Source organism: Rhopilema esculentum, chromosome 9 (assembly GCF_057945365.1).
Source record: "Rhopilema esculentum isolate cy_ngs chromosome 9, ASM5794536v1, whole genome shotgun sequence".
Taxonomy (NCBI): domain Eukaryota; kingdom Metazoa; phylum Cnidaria; class Scyphozoa; order Rhizostomeae; family Rhizostomatidae; genus Rhopilema; species Rhopilema esculentum.
The window spans coordinates 12,303,624-12,331,207 of record NC_142823.1 but is presented as its reverse complement, the minus strand read 5'-3'; the positions used below and the strand labels follow the sequence as shown (position 1 = coordinate 12,331,207).

The window sequence follows — 27,584 nt, the reverse complement described above, 5'->3', positions numbered from 1 at the left end:
AGGTAATACTTTAGGTCATAGCAATACTGTGATTCGTCACAATGTGCCCTTAGTGATATATTTTGCCTAGCGCGAAAAATTACTCCAGCAACAATTGGAAACAGTTTACATCGATTGAGGTCAACAGTCTTCGAAATCATGCTATCACACATGATATTTATAGGCTTTGCCGTTCCTTCCATGCCAGCCTTAAACTCAGTAGCTCTGAGTGTTGATGTCTGATGAACTGGTGATTTCAACTGATGATCTTTGAAGCGTTTTAGAGCTGTTCCCCATTGGTTGAATGGCAGTTTAAAAAATGTAACTTAAGTCAGGACCGTTTTAAAGCCAGGCTTGTCGCACAAAGAATGGACTATGGTGAAGTTTTTTCACCAGTTGCAAGATATTCTGCTATCAGATCACTACTTGCATTAGCAAATATACACAATCTTGAGGTACATCAGATGGATGTGAAAACTGCTTTTCTCAATGGATCTATAGACTCTGAGATTTACATGGCACAACCAGAGGGATACAAAGATCCAGACAGACCAAGTTACGTATGCAAACTAAAGAAGAGTATTTATGGACTTGAACAGTCAGCTTGTTGTTGGAACTCCACCCTTCATCAACATTTGAAATCGTCTAGTTATCGTAAGAGCAATGCTGACAGTTGTATTTACATCGAGTTGATCAAGAAGGCAGATTGACATATCAGCTTTGTAATACTTGCTGTTTACGTTGACGATATTATTCCTGTATCGAATGATATTGCAATGCTCAATGCAGAGAAGGCATCACTGTGTCGCAGATTTGAAATGGTGGACAAAGGAGAAGCGCATCATGTTCAGTGTATATATCAATGGTGAGCACCTATATGAGCAAAGAAATTTAAGAGAGTACAAATTCTGTTAGAAGTATCTTTTTAATTGCAATTGTTTTGTAATGTTTTTAATTGCAGACTGTAATGTTTTTCAAAACTTTAAATATATAATCTGTGAAAAACTATTGATATGATTATATAAAATTAAAAATTGCATCCATAGTAGAAATATTGATAAAATACATTGATCATGTATTGTTATGTATTGTATGTGTGTGTAATATATTATTGCATTAATTCGACTTATATGACATGAAAATAAAAAATGGGAAATGATGCTATATAAGGATTTAAGGATGATAAAAACCTGCAAGTTTGATACCTTCATTTATAATCTTTTGCCCTAATTCCTATTTTGGAATTTTTCGTTACAAATATGAATCTAGAATTACATTCAAGTCAAGATGCTTCAAATTTAAATGAAATGCTACCTGTTTTGGTTGTTGTTTAAAACAACGATACTTCTTGGAGCAGAGGTTGACTATAAAAAGCTGGGCTAATTTAGGTAAACTTTCACAGTTGAACAAAGAGGAGAGCTTTTCCCATGCATTTAATTTCATGTTCTTGTTTTTGTAGAATGCCAAAGGGGTGTTCTATAAGAATGGTTGTTCTCTAGCACTTTCAATAAAGACTTCATTGTCAAATTCTCTGATTGTTGCTGCTCTTCCTCTTGCTTCTCTAACTTCTTTGGAGTTAACACTGACAATTTTATTACCTGTTTTTAAAATTGTTTTTAAGGAAACGATTTAAGTGGACATGATGAGCTTTTACTACAAGAAGTATTAAATTCTGAAATTTGGTTGACGAGGGCTGGCAGTGCAGAGAGAATAAATGGAAGAAAATTGCAGATACATTAAACTTAATAGAATGTCCTGTGTTTGGAACAAACCAGAGGTCCACTAGAGAGCGATTCCAATATCTCTTCGAGAAGAGGAAATAAAAAAATAGAGAGGAAGAAAGAGCCAGCGGTATATCACCTGATATTACTTATATTGACAAACTTTTGGATGAGCTGATTGAACTTTTCGAGACAGCCAACACAGAGCAAGCAAATTCAGCAAAAAGAAAGCTAATAAGGTGTCTTTAGATGCCGAGAAAAGGTTGGAGATGCGAAGAGTGTCAATGGAGAGTATGGGAGAGTCAGCAAAGAGAAAATCAAGTGATCATAGAAAAGGGAAAGGAGAAAAGGTCGAGGAGAACTGGAAGTGACACATTAGAGTTTTTGAACGAAAAAATAAAAATTGATATTGAAGGGAGGTCCTGGTAGCGAGAAAGGGAGGAAAAGCGTCTGACAACCATCGAAAGTCAGTTGGAAAGGCAAAATGAGATGTTGGCGCAAATTAACGTACAGTTGCAGCATCAGAACAGTTTAATTGTGACACTGATGCAACATTTTAATGCTACACAATAATTTTAGATGTAAATTTTTATTTTCACCCGCATTTTCATATATAGTCATATGTAAGAATCATATTATAAAATTTTCTCTTGCTCCAACTTTTGTCTATAGTTATCTGTTTATCTACTTTTACATACTGATAATTGAATCTACAAAGTTTCTTATTACATTGTTTTCCTTGCAAATCAATGTTCCTTTATTGTTGTCATAGGCAAAAAGGTTTTAAATTTTCACTTTTATTTAATAGGTTTTATTTAATATTTGAATCACATTCATAAGAAATAGTCACAAGTATAATAATAGTAATTCGGAGATTGTTCTCAACTTTTTGTGATACCCCTCTACTCTAGTCAGAAATCACATCAACTTGTTGGTGCCGCCCCCCCCCCCTTTGGTCAGTGTATATATCAATGGTGAGCACCTCTATGAGCAAAGAAATTATATGAGAGTACAAATTCTGTTAGAAGTATCTTTTTCATTGCAATTGCTTTTATTTGATTCATGGATGTTGAAAATAATTTACAATATTTGATGGTTCAAGCTGAAAAAATTCTGACGTAGTACTACCGTATAAACAATTCCTAGCATTCTTTAACAAGGAGCATAATAAATACATCTCTCCAACAGCACTAAGCTGTATTTTCAAGTTCTGAAAAGAAACATAGCATTCAAGTTTAGCCTCAATTTTTCTTTGATGTTTCATTTGTATCAAATCATATTCTAGTTTGCTTTCCATTCGTGTAGTTCCTTCAATTTAGAAAGTTCATCAAGTTTAAAAAAAATTATTGTTTATCTTTCTCTGCCCACCCGTGAATCTTAAATGCAAAATAACTTCATCATGAATTTAAATCTTATGTATCTTATATACCCAGTTGTTATATAAAAAACTCTGAAGGTTGGAAATGGCTACTGACTCAGACACACATCGATAAGGAGTTGGTTAGCGAAGAAGGTCTGCATCCAGGAGAACGTCCAGCAGAAACAGTGAAATCGGAGACGCATGGGTGTCAATCAGCTTTTATGGAATGCAATGGATCCACTGGCAGAGTAACTGGGCGGTTTGTCAGTGAAAATGTGCTGAATCTGTCACATCGGTTCCTTTCGGAAGTGGAAGTAAGTCTTCTTTCAAAGGGTTAGAAATTTTCACCGACACCAACTGACCTAAACAAGGTGCAGCTCAAGGCGGATTTGAACATCTTAAGGAAGGATGCGTCTACGTTGGTTTTTTAGTGACACTGACTCGAACAATTTGGATAAGAATAGTCTTAAATTTAAATGTAAGTCCAGCTGGAGTCCTTCTAATACTGATCCTTTGCTAGTTCCTTTCTTTCTCAATTCGAAAAGGAGGTGCTGTCTGTCCAGGCGGAGGGTAAGTATCACAGTAACCTTTCCAGTGCTCCCACTCAGTGTTTGCTATATTCCGCTACGGCACATGCGTTTTTCCCCTACATTTCCCTACGGCTGTCTACTTATTTTCCCCTACTTTTCCCTACATTTCCCTACTTTTTTGCATATTCCCCTACAATCCGTACAAATATATGCAGAAATTATTCGAAAAACAACGCGTTAAGTGCCATTATTTTTGTTATAAACATTGAAACGTTTTCTATCACTGTTAAAAACGAAAACAAAATACAATATTCTGTGCCGTCCACAGCAGAAATAGACATGACGTCACCTGGTTCTGGCTATGCTTATAAAAGAAACACTTTGTGAACCATGGCACCATTTCATTTGGCAGGAGCTAGCATGCGCCAGTTTAGGGCAGGCAATGTAGGGTAGATTACAGGTATATTAATGACAATTGAAAAAATGATTTGAAATGAAGGTTTTAATTAACCAGATAGGTTTAGGGTTAACAAGTTGATGTGGGAAATTATACATTGTAAGGTTACTGATGCTGATGCCATGAAGAGCTTGCTTAAAACTACAGCCAACGAAAATAAGAAAGTTAGATATTGAAAAGTTAAATAGTACTACTCAAATGATATATGATTGTCAATGTTATCAATCTCCTTCTGAGTATACCTTTGCATATACGAGTTTCTAGCATTTGCATGCAAACGAACATGATGCTCATCAATGTCAAAGTTTGTTGTAAATTTTTCCGAGACTTTTACTATTGACTCTAACGTATTCACGGCAAGACAATTCCTCAACTTTGTTTTGTTTATATTTATCTTCGAAAATGTTCTTTCGACCGCTGCCGTACTTTGTGGTAGTGCAGTTACGTTAAGCATGAATAGTGCCAGACTTTCATATTCTTGGAGCTGTTTCATAGCTTTCCAAAAATCGTTAACGCTTTGGTTTTCCCAGCCACCAATCTTCACAACATCGTCAATTAATAATGATCTCCACTGACGATCAATGTCAAGAAGGTTGGAGTCTCCCTTCGACCGAGGCAGATGCTTTGCCAGGGTTCCTGCTGCTGTCTGTGCGGCTTTGTCTTTAACAATTACCCTTGGTGTAATGTCTTTCATGGCATTCAGGACGGGGTCTGAAACATCGACTCGTTTCAAAATCTGTCTCACTGCTTCCCTATACAAATTGCGACATCTCTTCAAAAAGCTTTCCTTCTCTTGTGGCCTCATTTCCTTCACGGTTTCACTTGCCATTATTCCAGGATAAACCTCACTGAGTGGGTGCCAATCCATTTCCTTGTCAACATCAACTGCCATTACGTCTTTTACTGTTGTCTTAAGGAAACTGTGGCAGAACACTTTCAGCACTCTCTCTACCTCAGGAAGTAAACTGTGAAGCTTGAAGGATTCTGACTGGAACATCGCGTTTAAACCAGCGAGATCACCAAGCACAAACTCCATAAATTCAATAGTTCCTTTGATGTATGGGGACTGCAATGCCTGATGTATTCTTTCTGCTGCAGGAGACTTTGCATCCATGATCTCTGATGTAAAATATAGAAGTAATGCAGGCCATTGTTGCAAGATACGCGTTACACATTGTGACAATGAAAGCCAACGTGTTTGGCATGGCTTCAGAATCTTGTGGGGCTGACATTGAACAAAATGCTGAAACTGCTCAAAACTTTTCTGTCTATTTGGCGAGTTTTTGAAATAATTATAGACATCATGAACCAGTTGTTCTGCTGTTTGTGAAAGACATTCACATGCGTGACTTACAACGAGATGAAATGAATGGCAAAAGCATTTCAAAACATATATATCACGAGCCACACTTTTGATTCGTGTAAGCACAGAGTTGCTTTGTCCTTGCATCAGGTTCTCGCCATCAGATGCATAGCCTACGACTTTTTCCCAGCCAATGCCATCTTTCTTAAGGGCTGCTTCCAGCGAGTTGAAGAGACCATCTGAATCGCCTTGTTCAACAGGTATCAAGCGATAAAGGTATGTTGCTGGATCCATTTCATCCAAAAGGCGAACATTGACACAGAAGATTTTCTTCATTGTTATGTCTGTTGCCTTGTCGCACAATAGTGAAAATCCAGTTCCATTCTTCATCTTTTCAATCAATGTTTCATGAGCGTTGACAGCAAGACATTCTGTCAACAAATATGTCCCTTTAGTTGCACTGCAGGTCATACCATTAATTCCTTTCGAATCATTGGCGATGCAATGAAGAGTCTCCACCAGCTCATTTAGGAGGTTGAAAGAAAGATTCTTCCTTGCTAATAAAGCCACTGTGTTGAGCTCAGCCTTTACTCTCGGGTATGTAGCGGCAGAGACAAATGCTGTAACTGGTCGATTTGTTTCCACAACTTTTGCATTGTTTTTATGCTGGCCTGACTTTGTGTGTGAAATCAATTCTGATTTCCCTACAGCGAGATCCTTTTTGCAAAAATTGCAATACGCTTTACCATTATGATATTTTGATGCGGACAGCCAGCCTCCAGCCCATTCTTCCTTCTCCCATTCTCTTCTATACTTCTGAGCTCGATATTTTTTTTCTTTCGACATTTTGCTGCACTTTCTGAAATCAAGCTCCAAGTTAATATAGCTATTCCTGTTTGATTCCTTTCCTTCAAAATATGCGTTTTTACGATTGCAGTTTGTCCCCAAAGAATTTCGCGAAAACAAAAGTGAAACATGTCGGAGGCTCTAAAAGCAAAGCCATTAACAACTCTCACATAGGAGAGAAAAACAGTGGCAAAATAACACCCAAAGTTAATGACCGAAATAACGCTATTTAGGAGACCACCAAAAATAACACATGTGATGTCTAAAGATCTCAACACCCTGGCGAGAAGATAAAAACTAGCTTATTTCCGCTAAACAATAGCAATTGACGCCTTGCATTTTCTGAACTAAAACAGCTGCTCATTAATAGCTTTGACGATAGCGACTTTTAAAGGAGAGAGAGATTTCGATCCAAACCAAAAATATCGGAACAGCTTATTTCCCCTACGAATAACAAAAAATTCCCTACACCTGCCCATTTTCCCCGTAGGTTTTCCCTACTCCCTACATAGTTAGATTTTCCCGTACTGTAGGGGCATTTCCATACGTGTGGGAGCACCTTTCCTCTTCTGAACTTACTGCGTTAAATAATCTTAAATGTGATAGGAACATAGTTATCAAGGAAGTGGACAAGGGTTCAGCGGTTGTAGTTTGGGACAGGGGGGATTACTTAGAAGAGGCTAACCGGCAATTAGGTGATAGGCAAGTTTACGAGGAGATTGAGGTGGACCACAAGATAGAATTGGGTAAGGCCGTTAACAATAGGATTAATGAGTTAAGGGTGGAGGATCCCGGGTTAAAGGAAGTGACTGATTTTCTTAAAGTTAATGAGGGGAAACTAGGTAGGTTCTATTTGTTACCTAAGATTCATAAGGGATTAAGTGGGTTTAACGGTCGACCAGTCATTTCCAATTGTGGCACCGTTACAGAAAATATATCGGAATATCTAGATCACCACCTCAATCCACTGGTAAGCCTCGGTAGGTCTTACATTAAGGATACTAATCATTTCTTGTCTAAGTTAGATGAAATAGGTAGGATACCAGAGGGGGCTATACTGTGCACAGTTGATGTTGTAGGACTCTATCCTAGCATTCCACATGGGGAGGGTCTGGAAGCCATCAGGGAAGAATACCAAAACGCTGGATAGAAGGGAAAACCCAAATGTGGCTACTGATACCCTAGTGGGATTGGCATCTCTGGTTCTCGAAAGCAACTACTTTCAATTTAATGATAGGTTTTATAGACAGAAGTTAGGCACCGCTATAGGAACTAAGTTTGCTCCAGCTTATGCAAACCTCTTTATGACTGGGTTGGAAGAAAGATTGTTGAGGGAATCAGTGGACACACCCATTGTCTGGATGAGATTCATCGATGATATTTTCTTTATCTGGACACATGGCGAGGAGAAGCTTGAGACCTTCATCAACTTTCTTAACAGTAGCCACGATACCATTAAGTTTACAGGGGAGCACTCCAGGGAGAGTATAAGTTTTCTAGATGTTAAGGTTAGTGTAAGTGAGGGGGAGTCCTAACGACAGACTTGTTTTGTAAACCTACTGATGCACATCAGTATTTACATAAGAAGTCTTGTCACCCATGGCATACCAAGAAGGCAATACCTTTTGTCAGGCTTTAAGGTTACGTAGGCTTTGTTCCGACGATTGCCAGTTACGGGATAGGTTAAGGGATTTGGCTGGATGGTTAAAGGCAAGAGGGTATGAGGAATCATTTATAACAGAACAGATAGATCAGGCACGTAAGCAGGATAGGGTCACATTACTGGATAAGGCTAATGGGAAACAAGATCACAATGGGAGTGGGCGGTTTCCGTTGGTTACCACTTACCATCCAGCCTTGAATAATTTGGGGAAGGTGGCCGGGAGACTCAATTCTATGCTGACGATATCGGAAGGGCATAGGAAGGTGTTTCCTCAGCCACCTTTGATATCATTTAAACAATGTAAGAACATTAAAACTTTACTAGTTAGGGCGAAACTTTATAATGAGGGGGCAGGTACCACGCATAATAGGGGTTGTACTCCATGTGGCAAGTCTCGATGTCTCGATGTCGAGTGTGTAATGTTATGTGTGACAGTGATACTTTAACTTCCCATATAACTGATAAGGAATATAAGATAAATTTTCCGTTTAAATGTGATTCGTCCAATATTGTGTATCTTATGGAATGTAAAGTATGTGATGTACAGTATGTGGGTAGCACTTACACGCCGTTTAGGCTTAGGTTTAATAACTACAAGGTGTGCAATCGTAAGTTTATCGGGGGCTCTTCAGGTATCTCTCAGGCTGATTTTTTCCGGCATTTTGCAGGAAAGGATCATCATGGGTTTCTCGAAGATATAAAAGTTACTATTATAGATAGACTTAATGGGAATAGTAGGATACTTTTTCTTTTTCTTGGACTTTTCTGCATGCTATACCATCTGCTATCGCACTTGTTCTATTGTTCTTTTATCTATTGTCTTTTATCCATCTTTTCTCACCTCCGGTTGGGCTTAGAAACTATCATTATGTTCTTAAATTAGCTATTATTGTTCTTGCTTGTAAAATGTGTTACCTTTGTTCTTTTGTTTCGTATTCCTTATTTTACGCTCCAGATGTATGTGTTAGTTATTCTGAAGAAGCTTATAGGGAAACGTCAACCAAGTTGTTTTTTTATTGAGTATCTATTTATATTTTTAAAGAACTTTAAAGTTAGGAGCTATTGAATATATATATATATATATATATATTTATATTTGCTAACGTATTGAGCACTGTGCTACGGAAGTATCAAAAGACAAATTTCTAAATTTGCTAAAAGCTAAGGCTTGTTGAGCACTCTCTGATAATCCGCAATGGAGAAATTCACCTTCGAATACTCAACAAAGAATATTCCTCTACCATCACGCAACGACTACCTACAGCGCCTAATCGAAAAGACCGAGCAGTTTCTCCATTTCTGAACAAACTTAAAGACGACACCAAACGCATCAATGACGAAACCAAACTGATTACCTCTGCTGACAAAACAACAAACTTCTACAAACTCGAGCCAGCAACATATAACGACCTCCTGCACCAAAACATCACAAAGTCTTACAAACAAGCACAACCCAGCACCACAAAGGAAATCCATGCACAAAACAAAATCATCGCAGCAAAACTGGGTATCAACGACAGAGTAGACTCTACAGCCAACAAAGATGCATTCATCACACTTAAAGACCACAAACCAAACTTCACAAACAAACCAGCCTGCCGGCTAATCAACCTTACCAAGTCTGAGATAGGCAAAATCAGCAAGAGGATACTCGATCAAATCAATCACAAAATCACCAATTCGCACAAATTCAATCATTGGAAGAACACAACATCGGTAATCGAATGGTTTAAAGCCACCGAAAGCAAACACAACAACACCTTCATCAGCTTCGATGTTGTAGACTTCTACCCTTCAATCAGCCAAGAACTCCTAAACAGAGCACTCGACTTCGCCTCAGACTATGACAATATCACAACTGACGAATGTAACATCATCATTCATGCCAAAAACTCCATCCTTGTTTACAAAAATCAACCATGGAAAAAGAAAAATAACACCACGTTCAATGTTACAATGGGCAGCTACGACGGTGCTGAAACATGCGAGTTGGTTGGAAGCTTTCTGCTGTCACAACTACAACACCTCGACATCAATGTAGGACTATACCGAGACGACGGACTAGCCATTTCAAACTCACCACCAAGAGTCACCGAAAATATCAAAAAGAAAATATGTCAAATTTTTAGCCACAATGGACTACGCATCACGATAGAAGCCAACAAACAGATCATCAACTTCCTAGACGTCACCCTCAATCTGAAAAAAGGTACCTTCCAGCCATACACAAAGCCTGACACCGTCCTTCAGTATGTCCACCGCGAGAGCAACTACCCAACAACCACCACAAAACATATACCAATCGGCATCAACAGACGTCTGTCATCACTTTCCTCTGACAAAGCATCATTCGACCAAGCCACGCCACCATACCAAAAATCACTCAACGAAAGCGGATACAAATACACCCTACACTACGAACCAACTTCTAATACCACAAGAAAAAACAGAAAACGGAGCAACATACTTTGGTATAACCCCCCCATTCAGCAAAAACGTCAGCACCAACATCGCACACAGATTCCTCAACCTCATTGACAAACATTTCCATAAAGACCACAAACTCAGAAAAATCTACAAGCGCAACACAATAAAGATCAGCTACAGCTGCATGAACAACATCAAGCAAGCCATTGACAGTCACAACAAACGCATCCTAAAATCCAACGACACCAACACCACCCTGGAAAACACCAATGTCAACAAAACATGCAACTGCCGACAAGCGAACACATGTCCACTCAACGGGAACTGCCTACAATCATCAGTCATTTACCAAGCCACCGTCACACGCAGAGACATTGACACTACAGAAACATACATCGGACTTACAGAAAACGAATTCAAGACAAGATATAGAAATCACACCGCATCTTTCCGTCACACAAAACACAGGAATTCCACAGAACTCAGTAAATACATCTCGACCCTAAAAGACAATAACATCGACCACTCCATTTCCTGGCGCATCCTCTCAAAAAAGCCATCCTACAGCAGCTCAAACAAAAGATGCAGCCTTTGCCTTAAAGAAAAGACCCTCATTATCTGCCACCCCGAATTATCAACACTCAACAAACGAAACGAACTCGTATCTTCTTGTCGCCATAGAAACAAAACACTATTATGTAACACCTGAAACCCTTTATGTACCGCCCCTAATTCACCTTTTGTATAACCTCACACATTATGTAACACATTAATCGTAAGCTTATCGGGGGCTCTTCGGGTGTACCTCAGGCTGATTTTTTCCGGCATTTTGCAGGGAAGGATCATCATGGGTTTCTTGAAGATATAAAAGTTACTATTATAGATAGACTTAATGGGAATGGTAGGATACGTGAAAGTTTCTGGCAGTATAAGTTAGAAACTTTTGCGCCCCGGGGCCTTAATATTAGGTTAGTTGACACATAGTTTTATTTTTATTTCCTATCTTTTTGTTTATTTTCTCCTTGTTACTTTTGTTTATTTTTATTTTTTCCACGTTTTCTATCTACTTTCTTTCTTTTCTTTGCATTCTATATTTATTATATTTATTTACCTAGTTTCTTATATTTTTTTTGGGACAGACAGCATTTACCGTTCCTTTTCCTTGGACCTTTCTGCATGATATACCATCTGCTATCACACTTGTTCTATTGTTCTTTTATCTATTGTATTTATCCATCTTTTCTCATCTCCGGTTGGGCTTAGAAACTATCATTATGTTGTTAAATTAGCTATTATTGTTCTTGCTTGTAAAATGTGTTACTTTTTGTTCTTTTGTTCCGTATTCCTTATTTTACGCTCCAGATGTATGTGTTAGTTATTCTGAAGAAGCTTATAGCGAAACGTCAACCAAGTTGTTTTTTTATTGAGTATCTATATATATATATATATATATATATATATATATATATATATATCTGGAATCTGGAATATATATATATATATATATATATCTATTCAAAAGCTCTAGACTGTAATGTTTTTTAAAAAATTTAAATAGATGATCAGTAAAAAAACAACTTGATTAACGTTTCACAATATGCTTCTCCAGAATAACCTTCACTTACATTTGGAGCGTAAAATAAGGAATACAAAACAATAGGACAAAAGAACCCATTTTACAAGCAAGGACAATAATGGCTAATTATACGACACAAGTAAACTTTCTAGGCCCAGCTGAAGGTGAGAAAAGCGGAATAAATACAATAGATAAAAGAACAAAAGAGAGGTGCGAAGGCAGATGGTTAACTACCCAGGAATGCACAAAAACGAGAAATGTCTTTTGTTCTTTTATCTATTGTATTTATTCCGCTTTTCTCACCTTCAGCTGGGCCTCAGAAAGTTTACTTGTGTCGTATAATCAGCCATATATATATAATTGTCGTATATATATATATATCCAGAAGATTGTTTGCTGTGATAGAAAATTTTGAAATGAGTGAGCTCAGGCCAGCTAGACGGCTAAGCTCGAAAATTCTTGCACAAGCATTAAAAACTTCTGTCGTTCCCGTAGTTGCTCGTTCTTATTCGATCGTTAGTCTGCGGGCTCTTTGGAACGTGCATCAAAGAGATGAAAGTAAGGCTGAAAGTCTCATCGCCTTGAAGCGAAGGCAGCTTGAAATGCTATTACAGCGAAACGACTCGATAATCGTCATATGGAGTTGCATAACTGGCATTGAAAAGAAGAAAAACTGAAAGTGATCAATCCCATGAAGGGCAGCAATTGATAGGAACAGCGGATATTTTGGAAGAAACCCAAGAAACAGAGTGGGACGATTGCGAAAACAGCCAAGTAAAACCAGATGTGGTTCCTTTGGACGTCAAACCTGGCATAAGCTTTTGGATAGTGGTTGACGTTCCAAGCTCAAATATCAAAACCATCGAAAATCAGATCGAACAACTGATTTTAACGTCCAGCCTTGACTTGGAATGTAAACCCATAAGAGCCAGGGCTTGTGGAGAAACAAATTCATACTATGCATTGACTCTTTGCACTGTCATCAAAGATCACAACCTGGGTTATGCAATGAATCTTGCAAGTAAAGGTATGCACATTTCACATTCGATCTCTATAATGTCTTTACAAAATGCCTAGCATTATTCATCTTTTTGTCTAAGAGACGCTTTCATCTTTCAGATTTTTACAACGATTCCTGCAAAAATGGTACCAACTTGCCTTGAAGGATTGCTTTCCACAAAAGGCCAAGAAGCTGTGTTGCGTCGGCAAGGCTGACTCTGGCAAGAGAAGCTGGTTTGCGCCATACGAAGGTATAATATCAAGGGAAAAGTTAGCCTCTGTAACAAGAGACAGGCACTTTTCGGCCAGCATGCTCAGTGACGACACGGAGTGCTTGATTGTCGATGAATGGCCACCAGATGCGCTGAGTGCAGACGACGCGAAAAGGATCCTGCAAGGAGGATATATTGCTCTACCACAGAAGCACAAAGAAGCTAAGCATGTCGTTTACTGCTTTGGGGTTTACATTACATGCAACTCAATACCTTCGTTTACAGAAATCGATGACGCTGCTATTCAGACACGGTTGGCTGTATTCAAAACAAGATCTTTGAAGGAAAGAAATCCTCACGCAACAAACTACCTGAGGAAAAACTGCATGCAATGCTTCCATTGGTGCGCCAATGAATTACGCGACACCCCATTGTGGGAAGTCGAGGAAATTGAAAGAGCGGAGCAGCAACACCATGATGAGGGTGCCATTTTTAACGATTTCAATGAAGGGCAATCATCAAGGATGATTAACATTGAAGAAATAGAAAAAGTTCAATTCTCGTAGAGCATTATAATTGCAAACGATGAAGCAACAGCTGAGCACCCTCAAGGAGCAGTGCCAACTGAAAATTATTGACCAGATCATCTTGGACGACGAAGACGAGAATCCGAACTGGGTGAGGGAGGAAAGTCGCTGTTTCGTCACTTTTGGGCCCATCAATGTATTTTCATACCACAAAGCTGTGTTTCTTTTGATCACTTCTAAACCAAACTGGGATTTATTGGATGCAACGGATGAAGACTTGGAAAGATTCCAAAGAAGACGACTACTTTCCTGGAAAAAGCCCGATTCCATGTATGATGCCTGGCTTCTCATCGAAGGAACGCCAAGACCAGAATTTGATATCAAATTGTTTTCGGAAACATTTCCTCGATGGAAAGAACTCTTGAGGGAAACGTACCGTGGTATCAGTCAGCTTCCCACGCCGATCAACGAATCGATTGATTCAAATAATGACAAGACTGCCAGTGACGACGAGAGCTTCTTTAAAACGCAAAAAACGCCAAAAAAGCGTCCACGAACTATGATTGTTCAAAGGTGAAGAAAACATCTGAAGTTATCAAGCGACGAAGAAGAATAAACCTTTGTTTTCAAATGCCTTTTGAGTTATATTAATTTTTATATCTTGTAGTTCATCATAAACTTGTAGTTTTATATATTTAAAAAAAATGTTGTTGAGTTGAAAAGTTTTCTTCGATGACATCAAATCTTAATAAAGGGATGAATTACTACAATCATATAGAATATACGTAGTACAAATATAAAAATCAATATGAACTAAAGACTTTCATTAAAATATTATCAAAAAATACTTTTGGCTACACATAAAGATTTTACTTTTTCGCCAAACCAAGGAGCGACAAGTAACTAAGATGAGTTCAAATGAGTTGGGATGAGCTAGAGTGAGCCAAAGTGATGTAATGTGACGAAACAGAGACCAGCCTCTTTCTTTGCTCTACTTTGGCTCACTCCTACTCCCTGCAACTCATTGTAAATTATCGGTGCTCCTATTTGCTCAGCCTTTGCGAGAAAACTTAAGTGTCTTTTGACGAAATTAAACGAGGTCAATCTCATTTTGGTGTAAAACAGATACTTTTTGATAATTAAATATAACAATTTAGTTAAGTTAGATATAAGAAAAATATAACATATATAACAATAATTTAATTAAATATAACAACAATAATTCAATTAAGAAGAAAATTATTTCCAACCAATTTTTTTCTTTATTTCCAACCAATCTTTAACACAAGAATACAGAAAGGTTATTACAATACTGACAAGGTGATTATTTAAGTCACTTTTTAGCAAGCAGTTCTGCTCTTTTTTTTAGAGAATCAGGGGTCTGTTTGCTATTGAATTTAAATCTAGGATCCTTAAGCATAGCAGTCCACTTTCCAAATCCATAAACTTTCAAACTTTTTTTTAGAAAAAAAGTCCTCCTCTGGAGTAAATGGCACCCTTCTGCTGACGACTGGCTTTGCTTTCAACTTGTCAGCATTGCAATCTGGGGGCGAGTAAGCTCTACACGATTCGTTACCCGCTTCGTCGAGATAAACGCAAATTGTTTCTTTCCGATTTCTTCCTGGCGTTATTTGCTGGTGCTGTTCGGTTTCTTCCAAGCAGCAGTCTTGATCAGACGAATTTTTGTTGTCTAGAATGATTCTTTTTAAACTTCTATCAACTTCTTTGTTCTGCAACTTTTTCATCACCGATTTGGCATTTACTGCAATTTCGCGTGAATTGCCCTTTTGATACTTTTGATAGTTGAGAACTGTGTTTTTGGTCTCCGCTCACGACTTCTTGCTCTTCGGCAGAAAGTTTACGCGAGCTCTCCGTCTCAACAATCTGACGAAATCTGGTCGGATGAACGTATTTCCTGATTGCCTGAAAAACGAGTTCTGACATCAGGTTACTTAACTGTTTAAACTGTGTTCCATTTCTTGTGACCAGTACATATTCGCACTGAGGGTTCAACAGAGGCCTAACATGACAAATATAGTCGTCAAGGAGTCGTGTGCTTGTCTCATCAAGTATCAATGAATCAAAGGTGTACTGTTGTGCAGTTTTAAACTCAGTCTGGTCCACAAACCCATTATTCTCCCGCGACTTTTCAAACATTGATACTGTTAGAAATTGATACGTCATTGGACGTGATCCTTTCACTCTTGTAAACATATACACAGCTACAAATCGAGTGGCAAATGTAAGGTCCGCAGGTGTAATGGCAGTCAAAGGATAGCCTTTACAATTTGTCAACACATCTTTGTAGCGTGGAAGATGGTACGGTATAACTCTCTCCATTTCTTCCATTGTCGCCCACTGATTACAGCCAGAAAGGACTTCGATCGACAGGTTTTTTGACCATTCCCTGATTTTCCTTTTAGCCAGTGATTTTTTTCCTCGGTTTATGTAAACTTCAGAAACCGCCAAATTGCCAAGCACTGTTGTCCATAATCCACTGGATTTACGAAAGTCGATCAAATCTGTGATTGCTTGTAAATACCCAAATTGAGCTGAGCTGCCTAGGCCCCATTCTTTTCCGATATGCTCGATAAAACTGCATATAAGTCCTGCGGATCCTATGCTGTAGTCCACAAGCTGTTCTGTGAGATTGTCTTCATCATCTTCGCTGCAAAATTTCAAGAATTTCATTACACGAGTAGCATTTTGTGTTGCCTGTGCTGCTGACAGTCCCCCGCCACAAACAGCACAAAGCCAATCAACATACTGCTTTCCAACCCCTTCAGAGATTGAGAAATGTGGCCTTTTAGTTGTATCTACACGTCTTCTGGCACTTTCGATGTGTTTGTGACTTCTCTGGGTACTCTGTTCAGCCGACCTTTCAATAACTTTATCACTCGGCTTCTCATCGAAAAAATAATACCATCTGTGCTTGGTGTCTATGTGTTTTCGGTAACCTCTTTTGCTGAAAAATGTACGATTCTCGCAAAATTCTACCGGACAGCGAAAGGTTTTATCCTTCGTTTCACGGAGTATGACAACACGTTTCTTACTGTGTGCCCCTTCGACCTTTGACCAATCCATTCGCACATTTTGGTATTTCTCTTTTCGAGACAAAATCGAGCATTTCAACCCTTTTTATTGACAACTTAGAAACAATTGCACACAGATTCTTTTCACGGAAAAAGTTAAATTTTCTCAATGGTATTGTTAGATATGCATATGTTTAAAGCGTATGATAAAGCGCAATTTTATACTTGAACAAGATCCATTGTAAAAACGCATACAGCACTTGTATTCAAATGTCCCCAGTAGAAACACAGGGAATCTAGAATGGCCAATTAGGTCACTTTTCAAGGAACGCCACACTCATTGGGAACTATGTGATCACAAGAGGACATAGAAACCCCCAACAAATCACAGTGATCAAGGAACGTGGCATCCCTCGAATATGTTCATTGGATAAAGAAACAGTGCACATTGTAAATATTAGTCACCAGAGACATCTGAGTTCGCTTGGTGCAAGGTCCATAACATTGTTCTTCTTCCCCTGAAAATTTCTGTCTAAAGGACGGGGGCATACTTTATACAAATACTGTAATACTCAGAAGTATACTTGCATATATAAAAAAATGTCTATACAATTTATTGAAATTTTCCTATATAAACATAAGCGTGAGCAACCCTCTCTCTCAGTGAATCATATATTGCATTAGAGAGATATAAATATATATATATATATATAGATGATCAGTAAAAAAACAACTTGATTAATGTTTCGCAATATGCTTCTTCAGAATAACCTTCACTTACATTTGGAGCGTAAAATAAGGAATACAAAACAATAGGACAAAAGAACACATTTTAAAAGCAAGGACAATAATAGCTAATTATACGACACAAGTAAACTTTCTAGGCCCAGCTGAAGGTGAGAAAAGCGGAATAAATACAATAGATAAAAGAACAAAAGAGAAGCGTGGAGGCAGATGGTTAACTACCCAGGAATGCACAAAAACGAGAAAGGGTGAATGCTGTCTGTCCCTACCATGAAGATTAGAAAATAATATTATGTGGAAATAATAAATAGCTGTGAAAAGGAGAAAATAATCCAAGAGATTGGAAATAAAAATAAAACTATGTTCAACTAACCTAATATTAAGGCCCCGGGACGCGAAAGTTTCTAACTTATACTGCCAGAAACTTTCACGTATCCTACCATTCCCATTAAGTCTATCTATAATAGTTACTTTAATATCTTCGAGAAACCCATGATGCTCATTCCCTGCAAAATGCCGGAAAAAATCAGCCTGAGGTATACCTGAAGAGCCCCCGATAAACTTACGATTGCACACCTTGTAGTTATTAAACCTAAGCCTAAACGGCGTGCAAGTGCTACCCACATACTGTACACCACATACTTTACATTCCATAAGATACACAACATTGGATGAATCACAGTTAAACGAAAAATTTATCTTATATTCCTTATCAGTTATATGGGAAGTTAAAGTATCACTGTCACACATAACATTACACACTTGACATCGAGACTTGCCACATGGAGTACAACCCCTATTATGCGTGGTACCTGCCCCCTCATTATAAAGTTTTGCCCTAACTAGTAAATCTTTAAGGTTCTTACATCGTTTAAATGATATCAAAGGTGGCTGAGGAAACACCTTCCTATGCTCTTCCGATATCGTCAGCATAGAATTGAGTCTCCCGGCCACCTTGCCCAAATTATTCAAGGCTGGATGGTAAATGGTAACCAACGGAACCAGCCCACTCCCATTGTGATCTTGTTTCCAATTAGCCTTATCCAGTAATGTTACCCTATCCTGCTTACGTGCCTTATCTATCTGTTCTGTTATAAGTGATTCCTCATACCCCCTTACCTTTAACCATCCAGTCAAATCCTTTAACCTATCCCGTAACTGGCGATCGTACGAACAAATCCTACGTAACCTTAAAGCCTGACTATAGGGTATTGCCTTCTTGGTATGCCATGGGTGGCAAGACTTCTTATGTAAATACTGATGTGTATCAGTAGGTTTACAAAACAAGTCTGTCGTTAGGACTCCCCCTCACTTACACTAACCTTAACATCTAGAAAACTTATACTCTCCCTGGAGTGCTCCCCTGTAAACTTAGGGCTGATTTATACGTCGCGCTTATCTCGCACCGAATGAAATACTTTGCCTCTTCAAAATCTAAGTATTGATTAGATTCATCATTAGCACGGCGTATAAATCCAATTTGCAATTTAGCTCGATACAAATGCTAGGTGCGACTCAAGTTCGTCATGATCAGCCGTGCTACACAACCAAAGCGCGAGTTGGCTTTAGACGTCGCGCTTTTGATGACTTGAATCAAATAGTGTTTTTTCCAGTCCGTCAAATACATTAGTTGCGCAAGCGCAGTGGTGCTAAGTTTTTGTTGGCGCCAAAGTATAGTTGGGTTGTTCTTGCTTCTTGTATTCATCTCTGAAGGAAAATGGCAGAAGCAGACGTGTATGTAAGCAATAGCGTGGATTGCGGCAGCGAAAGTTAGGAAGCTGGCGTGGAATCCGAAATTTTTAATGAGGACGAAAGAGGGAGTTTTGGGTCAGAAAGTGAAGCGGAAGAGGCATGTAATGTGTTGTTTGAAAAGCGAAAGAAAAAGGCCGGGAAGAAGTCATCATGGCCAATGGACATAACAAACGACCTAGTGGACGTTATCTGCGATAATGAGTATTTTCGCAAAAAACTGATTTTTACAAACACAAAGACTAGCAAGAACGGAGAAATTTATTTGAAGGTAATTTGAATTTTTTGTGTATTCTCAGCGTGATATTACAATATTATAATTATTTTAACAACTCATGTAATAAACAAAGCTGAATGACTCATGGAAATAACCCAGAGAGGGCTTTCGAGCCATGAGCCATTTTAGTTACATGAATTTGATCGATATATAACTCATAGGTTCTAGTATTTTGAAATCAGGAATTTCTATCTTTTGAAATGGAATTCCAAATATCAACACCAGAATTTGTTATAGAACCTTTACCATAGCTTGTTGTAAAGGATGGTTTGAAAAATTTCCCTGATGTAGCATGCCTTGTTTTAAAGTTATGAATGTCTTTGGATTTTTTTTAATAATTTCCCAAAAGTAGTATTATAAATGTTACTATTTAAATTGTACATAATTTTAGCACATTTGAATTTATAACAATCTTCAAGATCAAGAGGGTTTAGATATTTGAAAAGAGGTTCACTGTGCTCAGTTTTACTTTTAAATGTTATTAATCTTATGGCTTTTTTATTTTTTTATTAATTGGGTCAAGAGTGGTTTTAGATGCATTTCCCCAATTTAAAAGACCGTAAAGAATATTTGGTAGTACAAATGCATTGTATATGTTTAGCAATACTCTTTGTGGAACAAATTGTCTTACTTTACTTAAAATGCTGATTCCTTTTGCAACTTTTGTGTTTACATTTTGAGGTAATCAAAGAGGTGGAGAAACGTTGCCAGGCTAGGAGACAAGAATACAAGTTCAGCCTTGTCCAAACTAGAAATAAGTTCAAGAAGTGCGTGAGTGAGTGCAAGAAGGCTGCCTTAACCTGCAAATCTGCATCTGGCATAAAGCGATTTCAGGAGGACAGGGACTATGGAAAATGGTTTAATCAACTGCTGCCTCTTGTCAAGTCCAGAGAATCTTGTCAGCCAGAGCAGGCCATTGAACCATCAACTTGTTCACATGACAGTCAAGAAGGAAGTCCAACCTCAACTGAAGTGAATCATGTAAATGAAGAGGGGGGCTACAACAACAATGAGTTTGGCCAAGGTCCTTCACCAGAGACCTCCTCAGGAACTTCAACTCCCACAAGAGCAAATCTTCCTTCAAAGAAGAGGCCATTTGTTCCCATCAAAAAGGCAGCTGGAAAAAAGGAAAAGCTTGATGATCTGGTAAAAATAACATCAAAAGCAATCCTTGAGGTCACTGAGCAGCTAAAAAAGGACCCAATGGCTGACATGCTAGCATTTCTTGAGAGAGAGAATCAAAGATCAAGAGAACATGAAATGAGATTACTCACAATGATGTTCAATGGAAATCAAGCACAGCAGCAATTCCAACCACCAGTTCCACAGCCTCCTCCTTATCAACATTTCCCCCAAAACATGCAGCAGTCATACAGTATGGATCCAAGACAACAATTTCGACAAGCATTTACTCCACAAGATAATTATCCTCCAAGGAATCAAAACTTTGAACATCAATCCCAGTCAGATGATTTATTTCAGCTATAAACATTTAGAATCACATCATATTTCAGTTTCAGTTTTCAGTTTCAGTTTCCATTCATCTATCAATTAATCCTAAATCCAATCTACAAGTAATTACAAAAGAAACATTATTTAATACAAACTACAATGTACAACATAAGAACATAAGTAGTGTATAAATAGTGTCAAAGTGGCTCCAGAAATCACAATTGTCAAGAATTATAATTGAAACTTTGTCAGTTTTCCAAAGCTGATGCAGCTTACTCTCCATCCCCTAATAGTAGGGGGGACTTATTAAAAAGAGGCAGTTGGAAATTTGCCCAGGATAAATAATTGTGGAGGGTGTTAATAAATGGAAATGGGTTGATTTTGTCATGCAGCGCTTAAATAGGGGTGTGATGTTAATAGTTGGGGGGTAACATTAACTTTTTTACATTTTGTTGAAAAGATATTTCGATACTAAAAGATACTATACCAATTCATATAACAAGGAGGAAAAATGTAAACAACCTATCAGCGTTCTGCTCTCAAATGGGGTAAAAGCCAATCAGTGCTTCTAATAGCCCCTTGAATCTTGCAAAATATCAAAAATAGCTGCCAAAAGCCTTTGGGGTGTTGTCTAATAAATGGGGGTGGATGGAAAAAAGCATTTTTTTCCTTTTTAGGGGGGTTTTAATAAATGGAAATAGATGGTAATTTTGTAAAATTTTGGAGTTAGGGGGGATACTATTTAGGGAGGGAGAGTATTGAAAGTATGGGAGCTTTGCATCCCCTAAACTTGCTGCTTTTCTAAAAATAACTTGTCTTTCAAATAATCACGAACCTGTGCTGCAGAACGATTTGTATCTCTTAGAGGTCTGCATTGCCTTATCATAAGAAGGTCTTGGACTTCTTCTTGTGTACGTCTTTGATTTGATGCTGAATCTTTGGAGAGGTCCCATTGCCTTTGAGCCAAATCTCCTTGTTCGATGCAAATGTTATGTAGTACTACACAAGCTAGTGTAACTGCACGTACTGTTTCCTTATCATTCTCAGACTTCCTGAGCAAGACTCTCCATCGACCTTTCAGTTGTCCATATGCACACTCTGTTACCATGCGTGCACGACTCAACCTATAATTGAAATAGCTCTGCTCTGGCATCAGTGTAGCATTTGTGTAATGCTTCAGCAGCCAAGGCTTGAAGGGGAAGGCAGAATCTCCCAGGATTAAAGGTGGAATACTGACGCCATTCTCATGATGGGCAATAGGTGGAAAGGCTGTACCTTCAGCTAGTTTGGTATAAAGGTTTGTTGCTTGAAAGATTATGGCATCATGTGAATTGCCAGGCCAACCAGCACTTGCCCATATAAATCGATATTTGGCATCTACCATTCCCATTAGAACGATTGAGTAGAAATTCTTAAAATTATGAAATTCTTTACATGACTCTTGGCCACCAGGTGGGCACTTAATTGGTATGTGACACCCATCAATTGCAGAATATGCAAAAGGAAACTGCCATTCTTGTTCCATTTCTTTCATTTTCTCATTCAGCGTGTCCTTGCTATGTGGAAATTTGGCCTCAACAAATTCTTCCCATAAATTTTCAATGATTGCCTTAGCTACCTCTCTCACTATGTTGCACACAGTTGTTTCACCGACACCAGCTAGCTCTGAAATGGTATTGTAGTAGTCTCCTCTACTGAGTCGATACAAGCAAATTGCTAGTCTCATCTGGGATGGAATTGGTTCTTCTGTGACGCTCTCCTTCGTTAAATCATCCTTGATTCTATCATGAATTAAGGAAAATGTTTGCCTAGTCATTCTAAATGTCTTTTTAAACCTTTTCTCGGAATATACTGTCCAAACGAGGTTCCACCAACCAGTGTTTCGCTGCAACCTACGGCATGATCTTATCCTAGGCCTAATAGGCACTGCAACTGCTTGTTGTAAACCAGTAAGAATCAACTGTAGCAAAAAAAGAATCCGCAAAAGCCTACACCGTCTTCTGTTCATCAAATTAATCATCATTGCTTGCATATTCTGTCGTCTTCTCCTGGCTCCAATAAGCGACTTCAGAAGAAGCACTTTCTTTAGATGCGTGAAGGGCGCCATACGTGATTTGTCTTTGCTTCGAGTGTTTTCAGTTTATTGGTTCCCTGTGGCTGGCAACTCGCAGAAGTGTATTTTGCTATTGGCACGACGCAAGTTCATCGTCTAAATCAAAATCAAACTCCTTTGTCGCGCCAAACTCGCGCTTTCGTCGGTTCTAATTATATTAGATTTGGTGCGAGATAAGCGCGACGTATAAATCAGCCCTTAATGGTATCATGGCTACTTTTAAGAAAGTTGATGAAGGTCTCGAGCTTCTCCTCGTCATGTGTCCAGATAAAGAAAACATCATCGATGAATCTCATCCAGACAATGGGTGTGTCCACTGATTCCTTCAACAATCTTTCTTCCAACCCAGTCATAAAGAGGTTTGCATAAGCTGGAGCAAACTTAGTTCCTGTAGCGGTGCCTAACTTCTGTCTATAAAACCTATCATTAAATTGAAAGTAGTTGCTTTCGAGAACCAGAGATGCCAATCCCACTAGGGTATCAGTAGCCACGTTTGGGTTTTCCCTTCTATCCAGCGCTTCCCTGATGGCTTCCAGACCCTCCCCATGTGGAACGCTAGGATAGAGTCCCACAACATCAACTGTGCACAGTATAGCCCCCTCTGGTATCCTACCTATTTCACCTAACTTAGACAAGAAATGATTAGTTTCCTTAATATAAGACCTACCGAGGCTAACCAGTGGATTGAGGTGGTGATCTAGATATTCCGATATATTTTCTGTAACGGTGCCACAATTGGAAATGACTGGTCGACCCTTAACCCCACTTAATCCCTAATGAATCTTAGGTAACAAATAGAACCTACCTAGTTTCCCCTCATTAACTTTAAGAAAATGAGTCACTTCCTTTCACCCGGGATCCTCCACCCTTAACTCATTAAGAAGAAAGACGAATTTGAGGATTCTTGGAAGGGCATTTTAAGAGTAGCAGAGAGACAACTTCTTTCTTTGATGCTGCTCAAGTATAGAGACGACATAGTTATTGCGGAAAAGATTGCTTATGATCAAATGGCGCGGGTCTTCGTGAGCACTTGACCAGAGAGGAAATGGAACATGTCAAGCAACAAGTTGTAATCAAATTGTTTTTTTACTGATCATCTATTTAAATTTTGTAAAAAACATTACAGTCTAGAGCTTTTGAATACATATATATATATACATATATATTCCAGATTCCAGATATATATATATATATATATATATATATATATATATATATATATATATATATATATATATATATATATATATATATATATATATTATATATATATATATTCCAGATTGCGTTGTCTATTCTGACGTGACAGTGCTCGATGTGCAAAAGCACAGAGCAATAGATATAATAAAATAGAATATAGACTAGAAATGAGACATGTTCTCTGTTACTCCGAGTTTCGTGCTTGTGCACTCATCAGACAGACTATACTGGAGAATATTCCTGTTACCGCAGCACAAAGGTACAATATACAAAAGGTGTGATAAAGTTAGACAAAAGAAATTTTTTTAGATACAGGTTAATTAGTTAGGTGGAGTTCTATTGTTTATGAGATAAAACTTGTTTTCGTGTCGGCATTTGGAGATTAATTCGGATCGTTTGTTTAGAAGGGTGTTGTTATTTGCTTTGATGATGTATAGTTTTTCTGTTAAGCATAGGTCACACCTTTTTGTAATGTTGTTGTGTGGTTTGGCTGAGTGATGATGGTCCATTGTATGTCATAATCCTTGTTTTTGTCTTTAAGTCAAATGCAGAGTCGAATTACTCAACAATGACAAGGATATCCTAAAATCTTCAGTCAGATGGATAACAGATAATATCATAAATGCATCCCAGCATCTCTTTAAGGAACAGTTCCCTGCTTTGTCTGGATTTCAGGACACCATAGCAATGGAAAACAAACTAGTTGCATTATCCAATAGAGAGTTCGTACAGGTTCTTTTAAAGGGGGACTCTCATTGGATAACAATATCAAATATTGCTACATTGGATACTGGGGCAGTCAAGATTTATGAATGATTACATGGTCCCAGGCTCTATCAAGAAGATTATAGCAAAACTCCTGATGTCCAAGAACCCTATATTCTTCTTAGACACGAGGATGTGCAACCCCAAGGTGATTTCACAAGCTGTGGCCTTTTTGCTCTTGCATTTGCAACATCCCTCTGTATGACCAAACCAACGACTTGCAATCTACACAAGAAGTTTAATGCGGCAGCACCTTCTCGAATGCCTCGAGAAGTCGAATATGAAGCCATTTCCTGTGGAAAGACAAAGGTCATATGTGTTGGGAAGCCTGGAATCATTCCCTATTTCCTGCAGATGTCGCATGCCAGATGATTTTGGCAATATTGAAGATCTTTGTTGCCATCTTTGCAGTGAGAATTATCATCCAAGCTGTGATGAAGATTCAGCAATGCACTGGAAGCAATCAGATGATGTACAATACTGGCTTTGTTCTGAATGCTGGCCCTTTCAAGAAAGACAAAGGTACATCTGTACATCAGCTAAAGATAAACTAATTGTATGACCAACAGTCCCTTTATTTTTCATTAATTAATGACAAAAGAGATACTAGATCACTGAAAATAATGGAGAATTAATTATTCAATTACTTCTTTTTTTTGAATAATTAATTCTTCATTGCTATGTTGGAAGTTAAATCAGTAGCAATTCACAAAATCTTACTGCAAAAATACTAAAATAGAAGGTGTTTCAAAAGTTGGATTATGAATTCTAACAATTTTTTATGTTATGTTGGAGGTTTAACCAGTAGTGATTCATAGTGGTTTAACCAGTAGTGGTTTCCCTCCCGATTGTTCACACATATTTGCTACCCATTCTTTAAGAGATTATTTTTTAAGAATGAAAAACTGGTGCGCAATTTTTAACCACAAAAAGGAGAAAAAAATGTTAATTTGATTCAATAAATTTGTTGATATTTGCTGTAAATAATTTTTTAAATCAAGATTTCCATTTAATACAAAAAATACAGATGTCAATAAGCTAAAAATACAGCTAATAAAAATAGTTTCAACATCCGTAGAAGTCATGTCTTCTTATTGTACTGAATCGTGAGTGTGCAGCTGAATTTTCTTCGAATTTGTATCCTTTGCCACTGACGATTTGCGATGGCTGACTTTCTTCAGTGTTCCCTCTGTTTTTTGCTGTAGATTCCTGGCCTTTTTGCTCTTTTTGTATTTCTCTGACTTCTTTTCCATTATTTGTTTCTTTCGAGTCACTCTGGGAATCATTACTATCCGTTGAATCGTCTGAGATAGCTTCATCTTCCCGGCTGAAATGTCGCATTCTGTGCCTCCTTGGAACAGCGTTCTTACTTGGTCTTCGTCTTTTTCTGATACCTCCTTTCTTTGGTTCATTCTCTTCAGTCATCCGTCACAACTCTTGTCTTCAGGTCAATCTTCCTTCGCTTATTGGTTTCCTTTTTTGACGAGTCCTTAATCTTGTGCAAAATAAGTTTTTCAAAACTTGCTTAAGTTGAGGGTGAAGAGTCTGTAGCGAGAACCACAGCGACATTGTCTAAAATCCAGGATCTTATCCACTGCTTTCCTTCTGGTGCATTTGATGGCATAGGACCAAGTTCCTTACAGGCAGGGCAATCTGGTGAAGCTTGTTCTTTAAAGGATGCTGTTTTTTTGGAGAAAACTTCTTTGGCGTTGATGTCTTCTAGGGGGTTGACATTTTCTTTGGTGATGCTGCTTTTTTGGACTGGTCCTTGCTTCGTGCAACAGGTTGTCAAAAGCATTTACCAGATTCAACCCAGGCCTTGTACTTTTTAAGCATGTTGGCATCAAGCCTTGAAATTGGATATTTGGAGCTATCAACAGGAAAAATCCCAGTGGCTTCAAACCCTGCTTTTATATTTTGAGAAGATAACCAAGATGCCAAATTTCCGACAACAGGTTGACAAAATGCGCTTTTCTTACTGGTTCTTGTGCACCCCATTGGCTGACCCAATCATTCAGTTTCTGTCAACAAAGCCTTTTTAGTGGTCCGAAACAGGCAACATCTAGTGGTTGAAGGAGATCTGTAGTATGGGGAGGCAATTTGACAATAGAAGTTTCTTCGGATCTTGCCCTCTCTATAACTGGCAGAGTCACATGAGTGAGATGACCATCATAAACAAGCAGCAGTGGACGCTCTGTGACCTTTATGGCAAACCAGTCAAACCAAGATGCAAAGAGCTCACTTGTCATCCATCCGTTCTCTGAAACTCCATACCAGGTGTCCTTCAGTGCTCGTTCTCCTCGCCATGTTGACTGTAGATTTTTCCCGGAAAAAACCACCAGTGGGTCGAGAGCACGGCCAGCAGCATTGCAAACTGCAAGTGTTGTTGTGTTTTCCTTTCCGGACCACATATAATTCTGAATGTGCGTTGGCCTTTTTTCCCAATCACTCTGCATCGCTGGAGGTCATTCTGGAAACCAGATTGGTGGCAATTCAATATCTGATGAGGCTTAAATCCTTTTTCCTTGACCAGTTCATGAATTTTTTCATAAAAGTCATATATTACAAAAGGTTCCCTGTCGCTGATTTTCTGGCCACACTGATCATTTCTGCCTTCTTCAGAGAAAGGTTGTTCCTTTTCATAAAAGCAGC

At 38.3% G+C, this 27,584-nt stretch overlaps 4 protein-coding genes and 1 pseudogene across 4 annotated transcripts; 3 read left to right on the top strand and 2 right to left on the bottom strand.

Annotated features, from left to right (window-relative positions):
• Positions 1–3,633: 3,633 nt before the first annotated feature.
• On the bottom strand, positions 3,634–6,728 carry LOC148959709 (uncharacterized). The gene has a single exon (XM_089109965.1). It carries the CDS (start codon positions 6,194–6,196, stop codon positions 4,238–4,240), a length of 1,959 nt encoding a protein of 652 aa, XP_088966091.1. The 5' UTR covers positions 6,197–6,728; the 3' UTR covers positions 3,634–4,237.
• LOC148959708 (uncharacterized) lies at positions 6,268–11,693 on the top strand (annotated as a pseudogene).
• Positions 11,694–19,165: 7,472 nt separating this feature from the next.
• LOC135687663 (uncharacterized) lies at positions 19,166–20,890 on the top strand. Its single transcript, XM_089109982.1, has 2 exons — positions 19,166–19,396; positions 20,084–20,890. Exons 1-2 carry the CDS (start codon positions 19,286–19,288, stop codon positions 20,888–20,890), a joined length of 918 nt encoding a protein of 305 aa, XP_088966108.1. The 5' UTR covers positions 19,166–19,285.
• A 2,286-nt stretch (positions 20,891–23,176) lies between these two features.
• Positions 23,177–25,576, top strand: LOC148959707 (uncharacterized). The gene is made up of 3 exons (XM_089110350.1): positions 23,177–23,274; positions 24,719–24,982; positions 25,143–25,576. The coding sequence occupies exons 1-3, from the start codon at positions 23,177–23,179 to the stop codon at positions 25,492–25,494; spliced, it is 714 nt and encodes a 237-aa protein (XP_088966476.1). The 3' UTR covers positions 25,495–25,576.
• Positions 25,577–25,667: 91 nt separating this feature from the next.
• Positions 25,668–27,457, bottom strand: LOC148959706 (uncharacterized). The gene is given in 3 exon segments (XM_089110349.1): positions 25,668–26,456; positions 26,735–26,860; positions 26,863–27,457. Coding segments are annotated over 3 exon segments (759 nt in total). The 5' UTR covers positions 27,389–27,457; the 3' UTR covers positions 25,668–26,349.
• Positions 27,458–27,584: the final 127 nt, after the last annotated feature.

Coding starts and splice junctions, on each gene's coding strand:
- LOC148959707 (XM_089110350.1), top strand. CDS start 23,177: ATGGCTACTTTTAAGAAAGTTGATGAAGGTCTCGAGCTTCTCCTCGTC. Junction 23,275..24,718: donor GAATCTCATCCAGACAATGG/GTGTGTCCACTG, acceptor AGTCAAATGCAG/AGTCGAATTACTCAACAATG. Junction 24,983..25,142: donor GCAGTCAAGATTTATGAATG/ATTACATGGTCC, acceptor TGTATGACCAAA/CCAACGACTTGCAATCTACA.
- LOC148959709 (XM_089109965.1), bottom strand. CDS start 6,196: ATGTCGAAAGAAAAAAAATATCGAGCTCAGAAGTATAGAAGAGAATGG.
- LOC135687663 (XM_089109982.1), top strand. CDS start 19,286: ATGGACATAACAAACGACCTAGTGGACGTTATCTGCGATAATGAGTAT. Junction 19,397..20,083: donor ACGGAGAAATTTATTTGAAG/GTAATTTGAATT, acceptor TTACATTTTGAG/GTAATCAAAGAGGTGGAGAA.